The sequence below is a fragment of the Antechinus flavipes genome, chromosome 1 (assembly GCF_016432865.1).
Source record: "Antechinus flavipes isolate AdamAnt ecotype Samford, QLD, Australia chromosome 1, AdamAnt_v2, whole genome shotgun sequence".
In the NCBI taxonomy this organism is placed as follows: Eukaryota; Metazoa; Chordata; class Mammalia; order Dasyuromorphia; family Dasyuridae; genus Antechinus; species Antechinus flavipes.
Genome location: NC_067398.1, coordinates 3,763,524 through 3,780,388, shown reverse-complemented (window position 1 = coordinate 3,780,388; position 16,865 = coordinate 3,763,524). Strand labels below are relative to the sequence as shown.

Here is a 16,865-nt window from a genome sequence, read left to right as displayed (position 1 = left end):
ATTCCTTCCTTCTCTTCCTTTCTTTCTTCCTTCCTTCCCTTTTTATTCCTTCCTTCTTCCTTTTCTTTCTTTCCCTCCCTCCCTCCCTCCCTCCTTTCCTCCCTTTCTTCCTTCCTCTTTCCAAAATGACCAATATGAAAACATTTATACAGATGTATAACCTATATTGGACAGCTTACCACCTGAGGGAGGGGGAAGAGGAAAGTCGGAGGAAGGGACAGAATTTGGAGCTCAAAACTTAAAAAAAAAAAAAAAAAAACTTTAAAAATCTTAACATATAAATGGGGAAAAAAATTTAATCTTATTAAAAACTAAAAAGGCAGCAGCATGTGCCGAGTTACTGGCACCCCCCCTCCCCCGGCCCCAGCCGGCCCTGGTAGGAAGTCCTCTGAAGCAACGCAAGCCCACAGAGGCCTCCCGGGCCGGAGCTGAGGGCAGCCGGGTCCCCCCCTCTGCTCCACCTTCCTCTGCTCTCTATCTAGTGGGAAACCTCCTCTTCCCGGCGCTCTCCTCTCCTCTCCGAATGTTCTGACCCACAAGGAGAGAACCGCCAAAAGGCCGAGTCATCACGTGACAAACGTGGGTCCAGATCCGGCTAAAGTCAATCACTGGGCGCGGGTCCAAACCGGCCCGAGAGCGCCGGGCCCAGGACAGGGGTCCAAGCCCCGCTGCCGTGGACGCGAGTCAGACGGTCTCTCAGGCGCTAGGAGGGGAAGTCCGGAGCCCACGGCAGCTCCTGAATAAGCTTCAGAACCCTGGCCTTGGCAAGGAGGCAGCAGCTGCAAGGGGCCAGCAGGGGGGACGCGGCCCTTCCCTCGGTGACTGACCCAGGCTCCTTCCCGACCCGCCTTCGGCTCTCTGGGCCACAGAAGGAGCGAGGGGGGCCGGAGTCCAGGCCCTGCCACGGCCTCTCTGAGGAGGCCCAAAGTGGACGAGCCCCTCACTGCGCCGGGCCCGCCCTCTGTGCCCAGGTTCTCCCGGGCTCCGCGGCCGCAGCTTGGCCCTGCGCCAGCCTCTCAGTCACGAGCCCGTTGGCGCGCGTCCTTCCGCAGAGGAGCTGACCTTTACAATGTGTCATTCACTGCTGGCCAAAGCGGGCTCCCCACGGGCGGCCGAGGGCTGACGTTTCTGTCGTCTGGGCCCCCGATCCAGCGGAACAATTCCTTGCCCAGTCATCCCCGAACGCCAGTGGGGCCCGGGAGGCCCGAGGGAGCCCGCCAAGGCCGGGCTACGGCTCTAGGACTCTCGCCTCGGCTCCAGGTCTGTCCAACAAGGAGCGTCCGAGGCAAGAGCCGCCCAGTTTGCCAGCATCTGCCAGCGCCTTCTCTTCCCTTCCGGCCATTTCATTTCCTCCAACTGTCGCCGGGTCCCGGGCTCCGAGGGCCCACCTGTCACAGCGCAGGAAGTCCCGGGTCTCGTTCCCCGGCGCTCGCGTCTCCCCCTCGGAAAACAGGGATCCCAGAAGGGCTGCCACCCCCTCCCCCACCCCCACAGCTGCTTCCTAAGCCTCCCCAGGGTGGTTTGACTGGCAAACTTCCAGCTGTGCCTTCCCCTCCTCCCACTCCCCAATCCCTGGCAGGAGCCGGTCCAGCCCCTCGCTCAGGGCATCCCAGCCCCCAGGGAGGGAGAGCAGGAGGCTCGGGACGACGGGGGTGGTCTTTGGGCCGGCGAAGAGTCAGCCTGGCCGTGGCTCTCCCCGGTGTCAGATGGCGGCCCCCCGAGGCCGGCCACAAAGGAGCAGAGGGGAAACGTTCAGAGCAGCTGCTGGGGCCGCCACCAGCCTCTGCCCGGAAGGCCCGGGGAGCAGCTGGAGGGGGGAGGAGGCGCGAGGCAGCCCGTGGGGCAGAGAGCAGTGAGGCAGAAGGGACCCTGGAAGGGTGGGCGGGGGGAAGCAGAGGGGGAGGGGCCCTGCCGGCGCTCTCCCGCTGGGCTCAGGCCGAGCCCCGGACAGACCCCCGCCCGGCCCCCCCTCCCTTCTGCGGGCCCACGTGCACGAATGGCGAGCGGCTTTTCTGATGGGAAACCGAAGAGAGTGACGTCACCTCTCGGGGCCCGCCGCTCGGGAACGGCAAGGAGGACGCCCGGCTGTGTGGGCGAGGATTACATCATAGGTCAGGCCCGACGCCCCCCAGCCATCCCACCTCAAGGGCCTTCAGGACATCTGCGCGTCTGGCCTCCTTCCTCCCAGGAAAACAGACTCTCCCAAGGGAGAGGGAAGGACGCAGGCCAAGGGGCAAAGTTCACTCCTCCCTCCGGCTCCGGGCGGAGAACAAAGGCCCCGGGATCGTTGGCGGCTTGGTCAGAGCGCTCGGCCATCCTGAGGCCCCAGGCCTGGGTCGTGCTGATGAAAGGGGGAAATGGCCCCGATGGGCGCAAGGGACGGGCCCAAAGGGGACTCTAAACACGGCCTGACGTGCTCCAGGATCCCGATCTGGGGGGCGCTCCATGGAAGGGCCCAGGGCCGAGGCCCCCCTCCCAGCGCTCTCCGGGAGAAGGGGGAGGACCACCGGCAGGAGCCCGGGGGCTACCCCTGCAGCTGGGGCCTTCCTCCGGATGTCTCTCTTCCTGGCCCGACGTGGCCCTTTGCCCAGGTCCCGGGCAAGCTTGGCCACAGCCCACGGGGGCTGCTCACTCCCCAGAGCACAGAGAACCCCCCCCTCCCCAGCTGCCCGGCGGCTGCTCACACGTCCAGCCCCTCGGGGGGAACCGCGTGCCTGGGGCCTGCTGGGGGGTTCCGCAAATTGCGCAGCCTCAGCTTCCCTAAGAAAGCCTGGGAACGTGGGGAGGGCTGCGACCAGCAGGAACCACTGCCCATTCCTGGCAGGAACCACTGCTGGGGGGGGTCGCCCCCTTGTTCTAAGCCCCCCTCAGCCAGCCCCCCGCAGGCTCCCCGCACACACACTGGCCCCCAATGCCAGGCCGCGGAGGGCAACACTGTGTCACGAGGACACGCCGGGCTCCGCCCGGCAAAGCAAGATCCTCCCTCCGTGATGTGGACGAGCCTTGCGCGGTGCAGTCGCAGCCGTCAGTTTGTCACGGGGGCTCCGTGCTGGGAGCGGCTTGGGAGGCGGGCTGGACAGGGCGTTGGAGGTCCCAGGGCATCGTGGTCTGAGGAAGAAACTGGGTCTCTGGGGCCCAGAGGAGGCCACGGGCTCCATCAGGATCCCGTGATGGAGCCTCTGGCCCCCACGATTGGGCCCCTGCCCCCGCAGGCCGCGTTCTTCCTCCCCGGCCCCAGTTCTGGATCGGGGGCGGCCTCCGCGGCACCAGGTGCAGGATTTGGGAGAACTCCCCCGGCAGCAGAGGCCGCGAGCTGGGCCAGACTTATCAGCAAACAGGCGGCAATTTGTTCCCCAGCTACCAGGGTGTGCCAGGTGTGAAGCGACCTGGAGAGCTCACGTTCTCTCAGAAACAGTATGTGGCAGACTAAGGAGTACGGAGCTCTGCAGGGCAGGGAACGCGGGGTGGCGGCCGGGGGGTCACGAGGAGCTGGGCGGCCAGGGGGGCACGAGGAGCCGGGCGGGCACAAGGAGCTGGGCGGGCACGAGGAGCCGGGTGGCCGGGGAGGCCTTCCAGGTGGGAGGCGAGGAGATCCTCAAAGGGAATGTAAAGGGGGGGGCATGTCAAGCAAAGGGCACAGCAAGGGCAAAAGTGCCAGGGCAGGAGGGAGTCTGGCTGGAGCCCCAGGCCAAGAGAAGTCCCAGGCCCTGAGGCTGCAAGTCTGAGGCAAGAACCGTTTCTCGCTGGCCTTTGCTTTTCCAGCACCTAAAAATGCCTGACGACCGGACCGAGGCAGGAGGAAACCAATGACCCGCCCCCCGAGCAGGAGCTGTGGGGCAGGGGGACACCCTGCTGTGAGGTGGTCCCTGCCCCCGCTGCCTGCGGTCAGCGCCAAAGCAGCAGCCCCACCTCTTAGAGCCCAGAGAGCCCCTCCTAAGTTCCCGAGTGTCCTGGACTTGGGGAAACCCCGCCTCCCCCCCCCCCCCCCCCCCAGCCTCTTAGAGCCCCAGGGCTCCTTCCAAGGTCAGCGCATGCATTCTTGCGCTTGCTGCTGAGCACGGCCCCTCGATGACAAGACAGACCGGCCTGCGCTCAGTCAGTCAACAAGCCTTCCTCAAGCACTCCCTCTGAGCTGCTCACTGGCATAAACAAAGGCAGACTCGGGGCTGCCCCCGAGAGACCCTGGGACCCAGGAGAGGGGAGCGGAGCCCGTGCGGACCCACCGGCGCAGCGCGAGAGCCAGCTTTGCCAAGCGCCCACCGGGAAGGAGCGAGCCCCCGGGGAAGACCCCCAGGCCTCAGTCCCCTCATCTGTAAAATAGCCTCTGAGCAGCTCTAAATGCAAACCATGTTTTCTGAGTGCTTTATAGCCATTAAACCATCGGACAATCACAGAACTTTACATACATTTGATAAACCCAGAAGAAGTAACTGGCACGGATGAGTCCATCTCTGAGGCAGCAGGGGGCTAGCTCGGGCGGTAGAGTGCCGGACCTGCAGTCACAAGGACCTGAGTTCAAATCCAGGCACAGTCCCTTCCTAGCTGTATGCCCCTGGTTGTCATTTCATCTGTTTGTCTCAGTTTCTTCAACTGTAAAATGTGTGTAACGATAGCACCTTCTTCCCAGGGCTGTTGTAGGGCCAAAGTAGATTATTTCTATAAAATGTTTAGCACATAGTAGGTGCTTCTCTTCCCCTGCCCCTTCTTACAAAAAGGAAGAGCTCAAGGTCAGCGAGCTGAAGGGACCTGCAAGATCACACAGGGATGGATCGAATGAACAGAACCAGAGCCACCCGGCCAACTCTCTCTGAGATCCGACTGTCCTGCCTCCCTCTGCCCCTCCCCCCCTCTCTCTGGACCCCCGCCCACATCCACACACATGCACACGCCACACCCCACTCACGCACATTCATGTAAAAGTTACTTGGTCCATGTTAACCCCCTCCCCCCAGCCCCAGCCCCAGCAAACTGAAGCCAGGGTAAGAATCAGGTCCCAGCCTTGGAGGGAGGCAATCTGGGTAAACCCCCTCAAGCCCTTCAGGAGGGCGGCCCTGGCCTTTCTGGGCTTTGGGGCAGAAAGACCAGCCGGCCTAAAGGAACCTTCTCAATCACTCAGCAAGTATTAAGCTCCCACTGGATACGCAGAAACCCCAAGCAAACCTATCCTCATCTTCAGGGAGCTCCTGAAATGCGCTCCCTGCCTGCGGGCAAAGTCAGACTAAGGAAGGACAGCTGAGCTCTGGCTCGGGATCGGGCAGTTGGTTCTTAGAATAGCTCCTCCCCACCTCCTCCTCCCAAACACTGCAAGGTCCCCAAGGATTACTCCTCGTCTGAAACACGGGTCCAGAGACCTCTGTCCCCTGCTCTCCCCACCCCCTCCCTGCGCCTCCCCTGGACACACCAATACTCGGGCAAGGCACAGCCTCCGGCTTGGTCAAGCTCGGCTCCGGCCTAGTGAGAACGGGACTCTCGGGAGGCTTCAGATGCTAATGAAATGACTCCCTTCAGAAAGCCCTTCCTCAGTCCGAACCAGGGGGGCCGGCCCCCGAGACGTTACCGCCCCGTCAGTCTCTTCCTGCCCACCAGGACGGCCCCCCCCCCTTGCCCACGCTTCTCTCTCATGCTGAAAGAAGCTCCAGATTACCTCCCCCCCCACTTATATGTGCACGGCGAGGACAAACCTGGGGCCTGGACTCCCGATACCAGTCCAGGCAAACACTGCACCTCAGTGCCTGCATTTTTATTAAGAATAGAGTCTTTGATGGGAACTGCTTCCCCTGCACACATTTCTTGGTAGTTCTCTGCCTGCCAGAGCACAGAACGCAAACATTTCAGCCACTTTATTCAGAAGCGAAGCTCCAGCCAGACGAGAGGAGAGCCTGAGAAAGGCAGGACGGGAAGGCAGTTCGGCAGTCAGCCGGTTCGAGCCACAGCCTCCGAGCAGCGGGCCCACGTTGCCTCACCTCGAACTCTTAGCCAGGTTGATGGTCTGGCTCAGCAAGGTTCATCCTTCTTTGACAGGAGGGTCCTTCCAATATGTGTATATAGCTTCCTTTTCACCTCTGAGCTCAATGAGCTCAGATCTCGATGCCCTCAGCCCAGCAGAGTCTGGACATTCTCTACCAACCGGACCCATCTCCACTTCTCTTTAGACCTCTAACCCTGTCCGAGTCCTTCCCCAGAAAGGACCACGATACCCTGGCTCTAATGGTTCTGGCCTGACTCCTCCCACCCCGGGGACTCAGGCTCTCACAGGGCAGCCCACGCAACGCCTGCCTCCGGCTGAGTTTGCCCAAGGTTTCCATGCTTTGCCCAGATGTCGTCAACGGCTCGTTCATGAGCAAACCAAGCTAGCTCTCGTGATTAAACATCTGAACTGCACGCCCAAACCTGGCACGGTGCCCGCTGAGCAGGCTGGGATGCCCAACAGGCTGGTTTCTCTCATGCACTGAGGGACAGCGCTGGGTTCGCAGCAAAGCTTCTTACATTGCGCAGAAAACTCCTTTATCAAGTTTCCCTCGAGAAATTCCTACACAAATTCCAAAAGAAAGACAGGCCCCGGCAATCCCGGGGCATTCGCCAGGAAGGACCCATCTGCCTTCTCCTACAATGGAACGAACACATGGAGAAACATTTGCTTTATTACCTAATGAATTTCCATGACATTGAAAAACATTCTGGAATTCTGCAACAAGTGGAGAAGATTCTATTCCCACCAAGTAGGACCCAGAGCCAGAGAAGGCAAGTGGGTTGTGAGCATTGTCCAGGACAAAAAGGGAACAGGAGAAAAGTCTGGGACACAAAGGGGGAAAGGACGCTGGCAAGCAGCGGGGAGAAGTCGGTCTACCATCACACAGTAAAAGTGATGGTCAAGGTCCCGGCCAGACCCAATGTGGAGACATCTACAAACTGTTTCGAGGACACTCCCACTCCCACCCTCCTAGTTCTCTTATAAAGTCGAGCTGCCAACCTGTGCCACATAACTAGATACCACATCGAGAGTATTTCTTTAATAGGGTCCGACTGTCCCATAATTCTCATTTCTTCTCCTCCCAACTCCATGTGAGGAAGCACGAGGCCAGCAGGAGCTGAGCAGACCAATTTTTGCCCCAATGCTTTGGGCTCCCATCTAGCCATCCATCCAGCCCCATCTCAGAAACACTATGTCCGGGGAGAATGGGGATTTTACCCTCGGTCCGTCCCTCTTTCTGTTGAGAGCCTCCATTATGCTTCCAGTCTCCCCCAAATCCATCTCCAAGTCTTCCCTCTTCCTCACCTCCCTATCAGATCGTGTTAAGCCTTATTGGCTCCACTTGTCCCACTCTTCACTCCCAGAGTGAGCAGCTACTCCAGGGCCCCGCAGATAAATGCCACGGCCGCCTCCTCGGCCTCCGGGTTTCCTGCCTCCACCCTCTGCGATCGGGCCCCCATCCAGATGCCAAAGCAGGCTGAGGAGACCTCAAACCAGGCCACATAGCTGTGGCCTCTGTGCTAGAGCCTCCTTCCTGGACTCCGGCCGCCTCCAGGATCAAAAGCATGACGTTTAAAGGCTTTACGACCCGGCCCCCACTCTCGTGCCCATGGCTCCCTGCGTGTACTCGGGGCTCTAAGCAGACTGGCCTCCTGCAAGGCTCAGCTCAGGGCTACGTCCTCTGGAAGGCCTGCCAAACCTGGAGCCACAGGTTCCCCGTGTGCTTCTAAATGTACATGATGCATCATTTCAACAGGATGGGCGATCCTTGAAGGCAGGGCCTGGCTCATTTTTGTCTCTGGAACCCTGGCACACAGTAGGCATATAATAAATGCTTACGGAAGGCCAAAGGAGGCAGAGGGTTTTATAAGGACAACACCAAACAGTCTGACCACAAAGATACGATGACTCCCCCCCCAACATACAGACACCTAGGTCCTGAACCCCGCCCCCCCACTAATCCTCAGCACCCATGTTACCTTCTATACAGAGTCTAAAAGGCCCCTGGACAAATCCCAGACTCACTGTGGCCTTCAAAGGGACAGGAGGGCTGCCTCCCAACGCAGGGCCCACTGATCAGAACTTCAGGGGGCCTAACTAACGGGGCCCTCCCTTTTTGCTTCCTGAGGGGATTGTCCAGTCCTTCAGGGGAACGGAAGGGCCTCGAGGACAAAGACTACTCTCCGGGCTTGACCCAGGGCCTGCCACACAGTAGGGCAGCAGCAGACCAAGGAAAGCCCGCTCATGGCATTCGTTTCCCCAGGAGGCTGAGAAAGTTTCCTAACAAGCAGCTGCCCGCCCCCTCCCCCTGCCCATGGCTGGGAAACTGCCTAGGAGAGGGAAGTGAGCGGAGGCCAGGAGCGAGCGGAGGCACCTTCTCTTTTCCTTTGAGAACACTGGCGTCTTTGAAAGCCAAGTCAGGGACTGGGAGTTCCATGGAGGGAGCCAAGTTATGTGGAAGAAATTTCTGGCACGCAGACGCCGGAGCCCGAGCCCTCCCTGGGGTCGGAGGTTGGGGGGATCTGCGCCCGGAAGGCCCAGCCCGGCGTTTGGCTGGAGGCCGTCACCTCCGGGCCCCTCAGCCCCCTTTGGGAAGGCTGGGCTGAGGCGGCAGAGCCCCGACTGCCAGGCTGGCCCAGGGGCCCGAGGGAAATCGGAGAGGGAAGCTCGCCCGGCGTCTGAGGGGCACCTCGGCGGGGAGGCGGGAGGGCCAGAAATACGCCCGGGGCCTCCGGCCTGGCAGCCAGAGCAGGCGCAGGCTGCCCCGACAAAGGGACCGTTCAGCCGGGGACGGAGGCAGCCCCTCCCGCTGGAGGTTCTGCTCGACGCCCGCTCTGGTTGAGTTCTGGGCCTGGGGGCTCCGGCGACACACGCGGGCCTGTTCACACTGGACTCCATTGGGAAAAGTAAGGCTCTCCCCCCTCTGGCCCCCTCCACGACGACACTTCTGGCCGGGGGATCGTTCCCTTCAAAAGGGCCCCTGGGAACTGCTCCCCTTCCAGCGGCGCTGGCCCCGTCTGTGTCGGATAATGGAGGCCGGGTCGTTCCCGTGTCAGCCGGGCAGCCCCGGTCGCGCGTGCTGGGAGCCCCCGCTCTGTGCCACGGGCTTTACACGTGATCTCGTTTGATCTTCGCAGCCACCTGGGGAGGGAGGTGCGGCGGCTTCGCCCATTTTACAGCTGGGGAAGCCGAGGCAGGCAGAGGTAAAACGACCGGCCACGGCAGGCCAATTCCACGCGGCGGGGTTTGGGTGAATGTGCCCGCGGGGCTGGGCCTGGGCAGGCTCCTCGGGAGGCAGAGCCCAGCAGCAGTCAGCTGCCCTCAGAGCCCAACGTCAGGCCCACTGCCAGGGGCCCCTTTCTGAAATAGCGACGGGCTCCTCCAGCAGGCCCGGGAGCGGGGCTGGAAGGAATCAGAGGCTCGCCGGATTAAAACCTCCCCCCGGGAAGTCGCTCACAGCACTTAACCGAGAGGGCACGTGGACGGCGGGCAAAGGAGCCGGAGAAGCTCAGACACCTTCACGACCTTGTCCCTGACCTCCTCTGAGCCTCAGTGTGTTCCTCTGGAAAATGGGCAAGACCCCAGCCCCTGCCCTACTCAGGGAAGCCTTCAAAGCTGCGGTGTAGACGAGGCCCTCGACACTCCGCCCTCCCTCCCAGCCCCCTGCACATCTCCCGGTGAGTGCTGCTTCTTGAAATGTTCTCAGCCTTAAATAAACCCAAACCGGAGTGAGACTGGCACCTCCCACCAGGGATATTCTTTGCCTGCTTCTACTTGTCAGCTTATCTGGGGCTAAAAGGAAAGCCCCACTCCCAAGGCCCAGGGCTCCCGATGGTCGGGCCTGGCCGGAGGCTGGGCCCTGCTCAGGCCGGGACTAGCCTCCTCCTGAGGGCCTGGCCCAGTGCCCCGTCTTCTCTGGGCCCCAGAGCAGCCTCCATCCCGATCCTCTCCTCCTTGCAGCTCGGAGGCAAGCAGCCCAGGGGGTCTCGTGCTCCCCCCTCGGTGTCCTGCCTTCTCTCCCACTGGTCCGAGAGAGGGTCAGCTGCGCTGGGTTTGGAGCGCAGAGCGGAATCCCCAGCAGGTCACTCGGGTCTCTGAGCCTTAATTTACCCATCTGTAAACGAGGAGCCAGACCTGGGTGCCAGCTGACCTCAGCTTGCAGGCCCCCCAGCGTGGCCTAAAGGACAGTGCCGGAGGAGCCGCAGCCCGGGGCCTCGGCCACAGGCAGACCGGCTGGCCAGAGCCCGGCCCGCCGTTCCCAGGGCTGGGTGGATCTCAGGCTCTTTAGCGTGAGCAGAGCAGTGCTCCCAGGGCCCTGTCCTCCCTGCAGCCTTGTGCCCCTGCGAGGGCCCCCTCCTGCCCCGCCTCTCCTCTGCGGACGAGCTTGAACGACTCGGGCTGTGAGCCAGAGAACACACAGGGAGACTGGAGTCCAGGGGGTCAGGGGCCATTTGCTCTGCTCTCGCTGCGGAGACGAAGCCAGCAGTCCCTGGCGCTTTCAGTATTATTGTCTGTGGCCGCGCCGCGGACCCGCCATAAAGGCGCTCATTGATTCCCGGCCTGGTTTTCTCAATAGCGGGCCCATTCTCCGGGGAAGGGGAAAGGCCGCTTTTCTCAGAAACCCAGCAAAGGCAACGTGCAGAATGTGTTCTGGGGCTCGTCATCGTCCACGTTCCTCGCGCTCGGCTCAGCTAACCCTCGGACGGCTCCGGGCTCCTCCCTCCCCTGGCGGGCAGGCCGCTGGGTTGGGGGAGAGAACCTGCCTCAGATTCCGTCCCTGCACTCTGACCTGGTCAGCTGACCTCAGTGGTCCCAGAAGTCCTCTGGCCACGAATCCCAGCACAAACGTTCTCTGGATATGTTCTTAATTAAGCAATCAAGGTGAAGAGGAAAGGCTAAAATCTGCGCCACAGAACATCCAAGCCAGAGGGGCCAGGGGAGCTTCAACTCACTCAGATCAAACGTCCCCAAGCTGGGGCCCTCAAGGACCAGAACCACACCGCCAGCAACTCGCCGCAGCCCCCCGGGACTTCTCCTCTCTACGCCCACTTCTCCAGAGCCAAAGTGATCCTTCTCCCCTCAAACGCTTGAAAAAAGCCGGCAGCCGCAGCTTCCCCCACCTCAAGCCTGGGCATGTGGGCGAACCTGTCCCGGGACTGCAGCCCCAGTGCTTCTGGGAGGAAACCTTCTTTGTATCCCCGGGCTTTTAGAACAGCCAATGGTCCCATAGAGGAAGCAGTCAGTCAATAAACAGCTATGAGGTACCTCATAGGTGCCGGAGGACCCAAAGAAAGCCCCGAATCAGGTGCCCTGCCTTCCGGAAGCTCTCAGTCACAACATGCAGATAGATAGATACAGCAAGCCACAAACAGGATAAATGGGAGAGAATCCAATATGGAGAAGCGTCCCATAAATGCCCAGGAACCGACTGCAATCCTTCAAGGGGAGGGTCCCTATCCGTCCTCCTATCTGTCCTCCTCTTGACGCGGTCAGTCTGAGCACTGGCCTTCCTGACCCGGGGAGCCAAAGACTCACATTGCCATCCTCCTGGGGCTGCCCACCGCGGCAGAACCCAGCAGGCCCACTACCGGCATGGTTCGGGAAACAACTCTTCTCTTCTACCAATGGCATCCTTAGCTTTTGTGAACAGCTCATCCTCTTGGCAAATTTAACCGGAAGCAGATCGACTGCAACCCCCCCATGAGAACAACTCAGACATCCTCAAGGCAACTTTCTGGGATTTCTTTGATCCCAAGTGCAGGATTTTCCCTGGGTTCTGTTCCAGGCCATCGCGCTTTTGCGATTCGGTGAGCTAACACGTCCGCCTTCCCCCTCCCGCTTCGCTTCTGGAAATTTTAAGTCTGCCATGCGGCCTTCATCTACGCCAGCGGTAATTAAACGTTAAGTTCCACGGGGCCAAGGATAGAGCAAGTGCGGCGCTCTGCCTCCGAGACAATACCGCTCCGCTCATCGTCTCCTGGTCTGGCTAGCGGGCAGAACTTGAGCCTTCACCCCAATCATACCACGAACCGGCCCCTCTTGTCTGCACATGGCACGATAACCTTGGTCAGAGGAATAACTGTCCATCCCATCCACAGCGTTCCCTCATCTAGAAGCATGGGGCTGGCCCAGCGGAGAGACTTGGACTCAAGAACTGGGCGGGAATCCCACCACTGCCATTGCTAACTTGTCTCCTCATCTCCTCTCCAAGGTAGGTAGGAGAACACGAGATAATGTCTATAAAGTGCTTTAAAACCTTAAAGAGACAGCGGAGCAGAGAGGGAGTAAATCTCTCCAAAAAGGCAGTAAGCACAGTTGGCACGAGCTACTCTCGTTGAACCACATTTGGCTCCCGATGATCACCGTTACCTTCTCCAAGTACCCAGGGACCATCTTGTTAATAACATGATCTACAATTTTGCTCAACAGGGTAGCTTTAGAAGAAGGAACAGTACATATTTGCAGTCCCTGAGCATCACCCTTTTCTCCCCCACTGATGTTGACACTCTCCTGGTTTGTGAAAGTTCATCTTTGGGACCTGGGAGCTCATCAAGGCCATCCCTACTCCCAGCAGCCACTTTGGCTACTTTTTGTCAGAATCCCGAGCCCCAATTTCAGTCCTATCCCTTCAGATCTCTCTCTTTTGTTTTCCTTAGCATGGGCCATACGCTTTGATCCCTTCTGGACATCAAAATGGGGCTCCGCCACCATCTACGTTCCTCGGCATTTGGCTTAATTAACCCTCGGACGGCTCCGGGGCCTATAGGCGCCTTCCTAGCCTTATTCTGATAAGCTGAGGCCATGTTGCTCTCCTTATTCTGTTTCCTTTATTGATTTCTACCTTCTACACAATCTTAAAAATCTTATTTGCTAAAAAGAGTTTCCTGTGCAGCCACATCAGCCTGTTTGGACAGCTCCCCCTTCTCTTCCTCCTCAAAACCACGCGTTATATTATCTGAGCAGGATGTTGTCCTTGAGAGCACCCATCCCTCTTGCACTCAGCACCCTTTTACCGTTCTACGGGGCTCCTTCTCATCTCTCTGCACCAGAAGTATTTGCCAGCAACAAAGCACTGCAAGAAATAAATGGAGATCCCATTTCTTGCCTTCTCGATGGGTGAGGAGGGAGCGGGAGGGAAAGAATTCAGAACTCAAAATTTAAAAATAAATGCTTAAAAACAATAAATTGTTTTTTGAAAAAGAAACGGCGACGTCATCCAGAGCGCTTATGAATTCCAGAGTCAGTTTTCTCGGCGCAAAACTCAAATTTTAATTTGTTCTCAGCCCTATCAGAAAAAAAGTCTCCCCCCCCCCCAATCATAAGTCCTCCACAGCACAGTGCTACTCGGCATCGGCCCCCTTCTAGTTTCTCCTCATGAAGATAATTAGGCCTAAACAGAGCCCACTGAGCCAGATGGGAAGGCAAAACTCAGGGACTCTCCCTTTGAATTGCTCGATCCTAGCCAAAGAAAGGTCACGGACTCGGGACAAGCTCGCCTCTCCCCATCCAGTTCACGAGCCTGACAAGCGAGAGGGCCCAGGAAGAAATTCGGTTATTGGAAGGAATGGCAGCTGGAGTGTCTCAGACAGGGGTCCCTTCCACTTTGTCACTCCCCCCCCCCCAAGGGGGACGGACAATGGCTGTCCCAAATTGGTGGAAATGGTCCAGAACAAGAGCAGCTAGCGTAAGCTATCGTGTTCTGGCTCCATGCAAATGAGCTCCAATTCTTCCTTAGCAAATGGCACATGGGTTGCTCTTCAAAAGCTGGGAATTTTATTTGTTTGTTTGTCTTAATCTGCGGGATAACAACTCGACCCAGACGTAGTCACAATCAAATCCCAGTCTCTGAAATCAAGGCAAAACTAAACCCAACATTCTTCTGGGGAAAATCTCGGCAACGTCACCGGGCCGATTTCCCAAAGAAGCCAGCGGGTCCGGCTCCCAGGCTTCCACCTTCCTCCAAAATGCAGGCCAGCATTCCAACCCAATGGCAAACAGTACAGAGGGGAACTTCCCGGGGCCTGGAGAAGCAAGCTTTGGCTTTTCCACCTGAACTCAATTGAACCCCTCCCCTCCTCCCCTCCTCCCTCTCCCCCCCAGTCAGAAGCTAAATTGTTAGTGAAGCTACCGAGGAGGAGATGAAGAGGATTTTAAGACAGGGTGGCAGGGGCTGCCGGGCCATCCCACCCCCTCAGGAACAGGAAAGGCCTAAGTTTGGAATTTTCCTCAGCAGGCCTGGGGAGTCGCTAAAGAGAGACACAAGCAAAGGCTGCTTCCAAAACCCTACCCTGAAGACTCCAGCAGAGCATGTGGCCACCCCCCGAGCGCGGGCCTCTTTGGGCCTCCCTAAATAAATGTTAGCCTTCGGCGCTCCCCACTGCCCGCAGCAGCGCTCAGAGCAGTTGGGAGAGAATGAACCACTGTGTTCACCTCTCTGGCACAAGAGGGAGGCCCCCTATCCCAGGCCCCACCGGTCATGCCGGGCTCCCGCGGAGCAGTGGCGGGCTGGCAAAGTTTGGCCAGATCCCCTCCCTCGTCCGTGGGGGAGGGGCGCAAGGAGTGGGAGGGAGAGGACCCAACAGCCCAGGAGCCCAGACTCGGTTCCCCCTGGCAGCCCAGCATCATTACTGGAGGACGTCCAGCGTGCCAGAGCCCGGGGGAGATGCCCTGGTGGGCCTGCCACAGCCAGAACAGATGCCACCTACCCGGAAGCCTCCACGTGCCTCGCGCCAGCCCATTTACCCAACCTGCAGTCCCACGGCCCGGAGAGCCAGGAATGCCGCCCCGGGGAGAGAGCCAGGGTCCCCTTGCCCACCTCACCCCTCTCTGGGCACATCAGAAAACACTCACACCCTTTCCCTGTAGGCGCGTCCCCACAGGGCCAGAGCTTCTCCCCACCCCTACCGCTGCTGCTGCTGCTGCTGCCACCCCACAAGCCGCCGGGATTAGAGGGGGGCTGGGCCAAAGATCACTGTCAAAGGCAGGCTCAGGAAGCCCCCTCCTCCTGCCCCTGGGGGAGGGGATAATGAGCAGGCAGCTCATTACAAAAGCTTAGGGGTAGGGTGGGGGCGCTCCTCCTCGGGCTAACAGTAACTTAGGAACTTGCCAGGGGCACTGACAGGTTCAGGAGCTCTCCCAGAGTCCCGGCGACCTGACCCAATCGGCCCCTCTCTAAGAAGGGATCCCAGAGGATCCCCCAAGGGGGCCAGTCTTGTAAGAGAGGTGGTGAGATGCAGATGGGCAGACTGCTAGCTCGGGAAGCCAAGTCCCGGCTCCCTCTAGAGATCAATGTCCAGCCAGGCAGAGACGGGCCGGAGCGGGGGAGGGGGCTCCCCGGCCTCCCCAAAGTGCAGGCAGCAGGTCGGAGGGGGTCATTGGCCCCTGTACCTCGGCCCCTCTGCAGAGAGGAGGCAGCAGGCGTCTGGCCAGCTTCCGCCTGAAGGGAGAGGGGCCCTCTCCCCAACCCGTAGCCCGGAGAAGGCTCTGGGGCTGAGGTCGCTCTTGGGGGAGCCCCCCAACCTGGCTGAGAGTAATCCCTTTCGGATGGGGGGAAGTCGCTACCCCCACTAAGGTTGGCACGAGGTGGGATGGGGGGAGCCGCTGACTCCCTCCTCCTTTCCCTCCCCACCCCCCCGCTGGCACGAGGTGGAATGGGGGGAGCCGCTATTCCCCTTCGCTGGCGCTGGCCCCGCCCCCCGCCCCCGGCGCCCCCTCACCTTTGTCACGCCCGCTGCAGGAGGTCTGGGTGCTCTCGTCCTCCTTGGTCACCTGGGTGATAATGGACGGGGCGTCCATGGGCCCCGATCCCGGCCGCGGCGGCCCGGGGAGGGGGGGCCCCGGGAGGGGCGCGCTGGGCCGCCCCCGCCTCCGCCGCCTCCGCTTCGGCCGCCGCCCGCTCCGGCCGCCCGCTCAGCCGCCGCCCGGCCTCCAGCGCCCGTGCCCGCGTCCGTGTCCGCCGCCGCCGCTGCCGCTCCGCCCCGGCCCCGGCCCCGGCCCCGGCCCCCGCCGCCGCCGCCGCCGCCGCCTCCTCACCATGAATCCCGGGCCGCGCCGCCGGGGAGAGAGAGCCGGCCCCCGAGCCCGAGCCCGAGCCCGCGCCCCCGCCGCCGCCGCCGCCGCTGCCGCCGCCGCTGCCACAGGCCGGGCCCCGAGCCCAGGGGGAGGGGAAGGGAGCGAGCGGAGGGGAGCGGAGCCGAGATGGGGGCGGGGCCTGTAGGGGAGGGGCCTGTAGGGGGCGGGGACAAGTATAGGGGTGGGGCCTTCGCGCTCAAGGCTCTCCGAGGCTCGGGCAGGCTAGGGGGCGTGGCCGGGCTTCGAGCCGCTCTGGCCACGCCCCCAGGCTGACTCGGCCTTGGGGGAGGGAGGGAGAGCCGAGGCTCAGAACTTGGTAAACAAGGGGCGGGCCGGAGGGGGGCGGTTCGGGGAGGAGCGTAACTCAGAGGGGTGGGCGGGGCTTTGAATGGGAGGAGGCAAGCTTGCGGAGGGAGGGGGCGGGACCCACGAGGTGGGCGGAGCCAGGGTTGGCTGCCGCTGGCCGTGCGGGAGAGGGAGCCTAGGCCTACTCCCAGCCGGGGCCCACGGCATCTCCCTTGTGAGTGGGCTGGGTGCTTTAGTCCCGAGATCGCTCACATCTGCGTGAGGGGGGGCCGGGGTCCTCTCGGGTATGTCTATGGGGGCGTGGACGGGAAAACACGCCCGTATACCGGCCGCCTGCCCGGGGCCCTTAGTCTGCACTGGGTGGGGCTGGGGGAGGGGCCCTGGGTGGCAGGGGCCGGAGGAGGGGCCCTCAGTAGAAGGGGTCCCTCAGCGGAAAGAGGGTGTTCTGCGGACCCCGGAGGTTGCCTCGGATCCGGTGCGTGGGGGCAAGCCGCCTTAGGGTTTTATGTATGTGACG

The 16,865-nt window shown here is 60.8% G+C and overlaps 2 protein-coding genes across 5 annotated transcripts in view; one reads left to right on the top strand and one right to left on the bottom strand.

Annotated features, from left to right (window-relative positions):
• LOC127549692 (translation initiation factor IF-2-like) overlaps nt 1–4,864 on the top strand; it is a 6,544-nt gene extending 1,680 nt beyond the window's left edge. Inside the window, exons 1-2 of the mRNA XM_051977931.1 lie at nt 1–3,414; nt 3,763–4,864. The exon at nt 1–3,414 is cut by the window's left edge and continues 1,680 nt beyond it. Coding sequence (XP_051833891.1) covers nt 2,358–3,380 — 1,023 coding nt within the window. The 5' untranslated portion in view covers nt 1–2,357 and the 3' untranslated portion in view covers nt 3,381–3,414; nt 3,763–4,864. The remainder of the gene's footprint in view (nt 3,415–3,762) is intronic.
• The window catches only part of CTDSPL (CTD small phosphatase like), a 56,818-nt gene extending 40,948 nt beyond the window's left edge, over nt 1–15,870 (bottom strand). Inside the window, exon 1 of one of the 4 annotated variants that reach the window (XM_051977887.1) lies at nt 15,688–15,870. In XM_051977887.1, coding sequence (XP_051833847.1) covers nt 15,688–15,766 — 79 coding nt within the window. In that variant the 5' untranslated portion in view covers nt 15,767–15,870. The remainder of the gene's footprint in view (nt 1–15,687) is intronic. The other 3 variants (XM_051977904.1, XM_051977896.1, XM_051977920.1) reach the window with 3 other exon arrangements.
• Between the last annotated feature and the right edge of the window lie 995 nt (nt 15,871–16,865).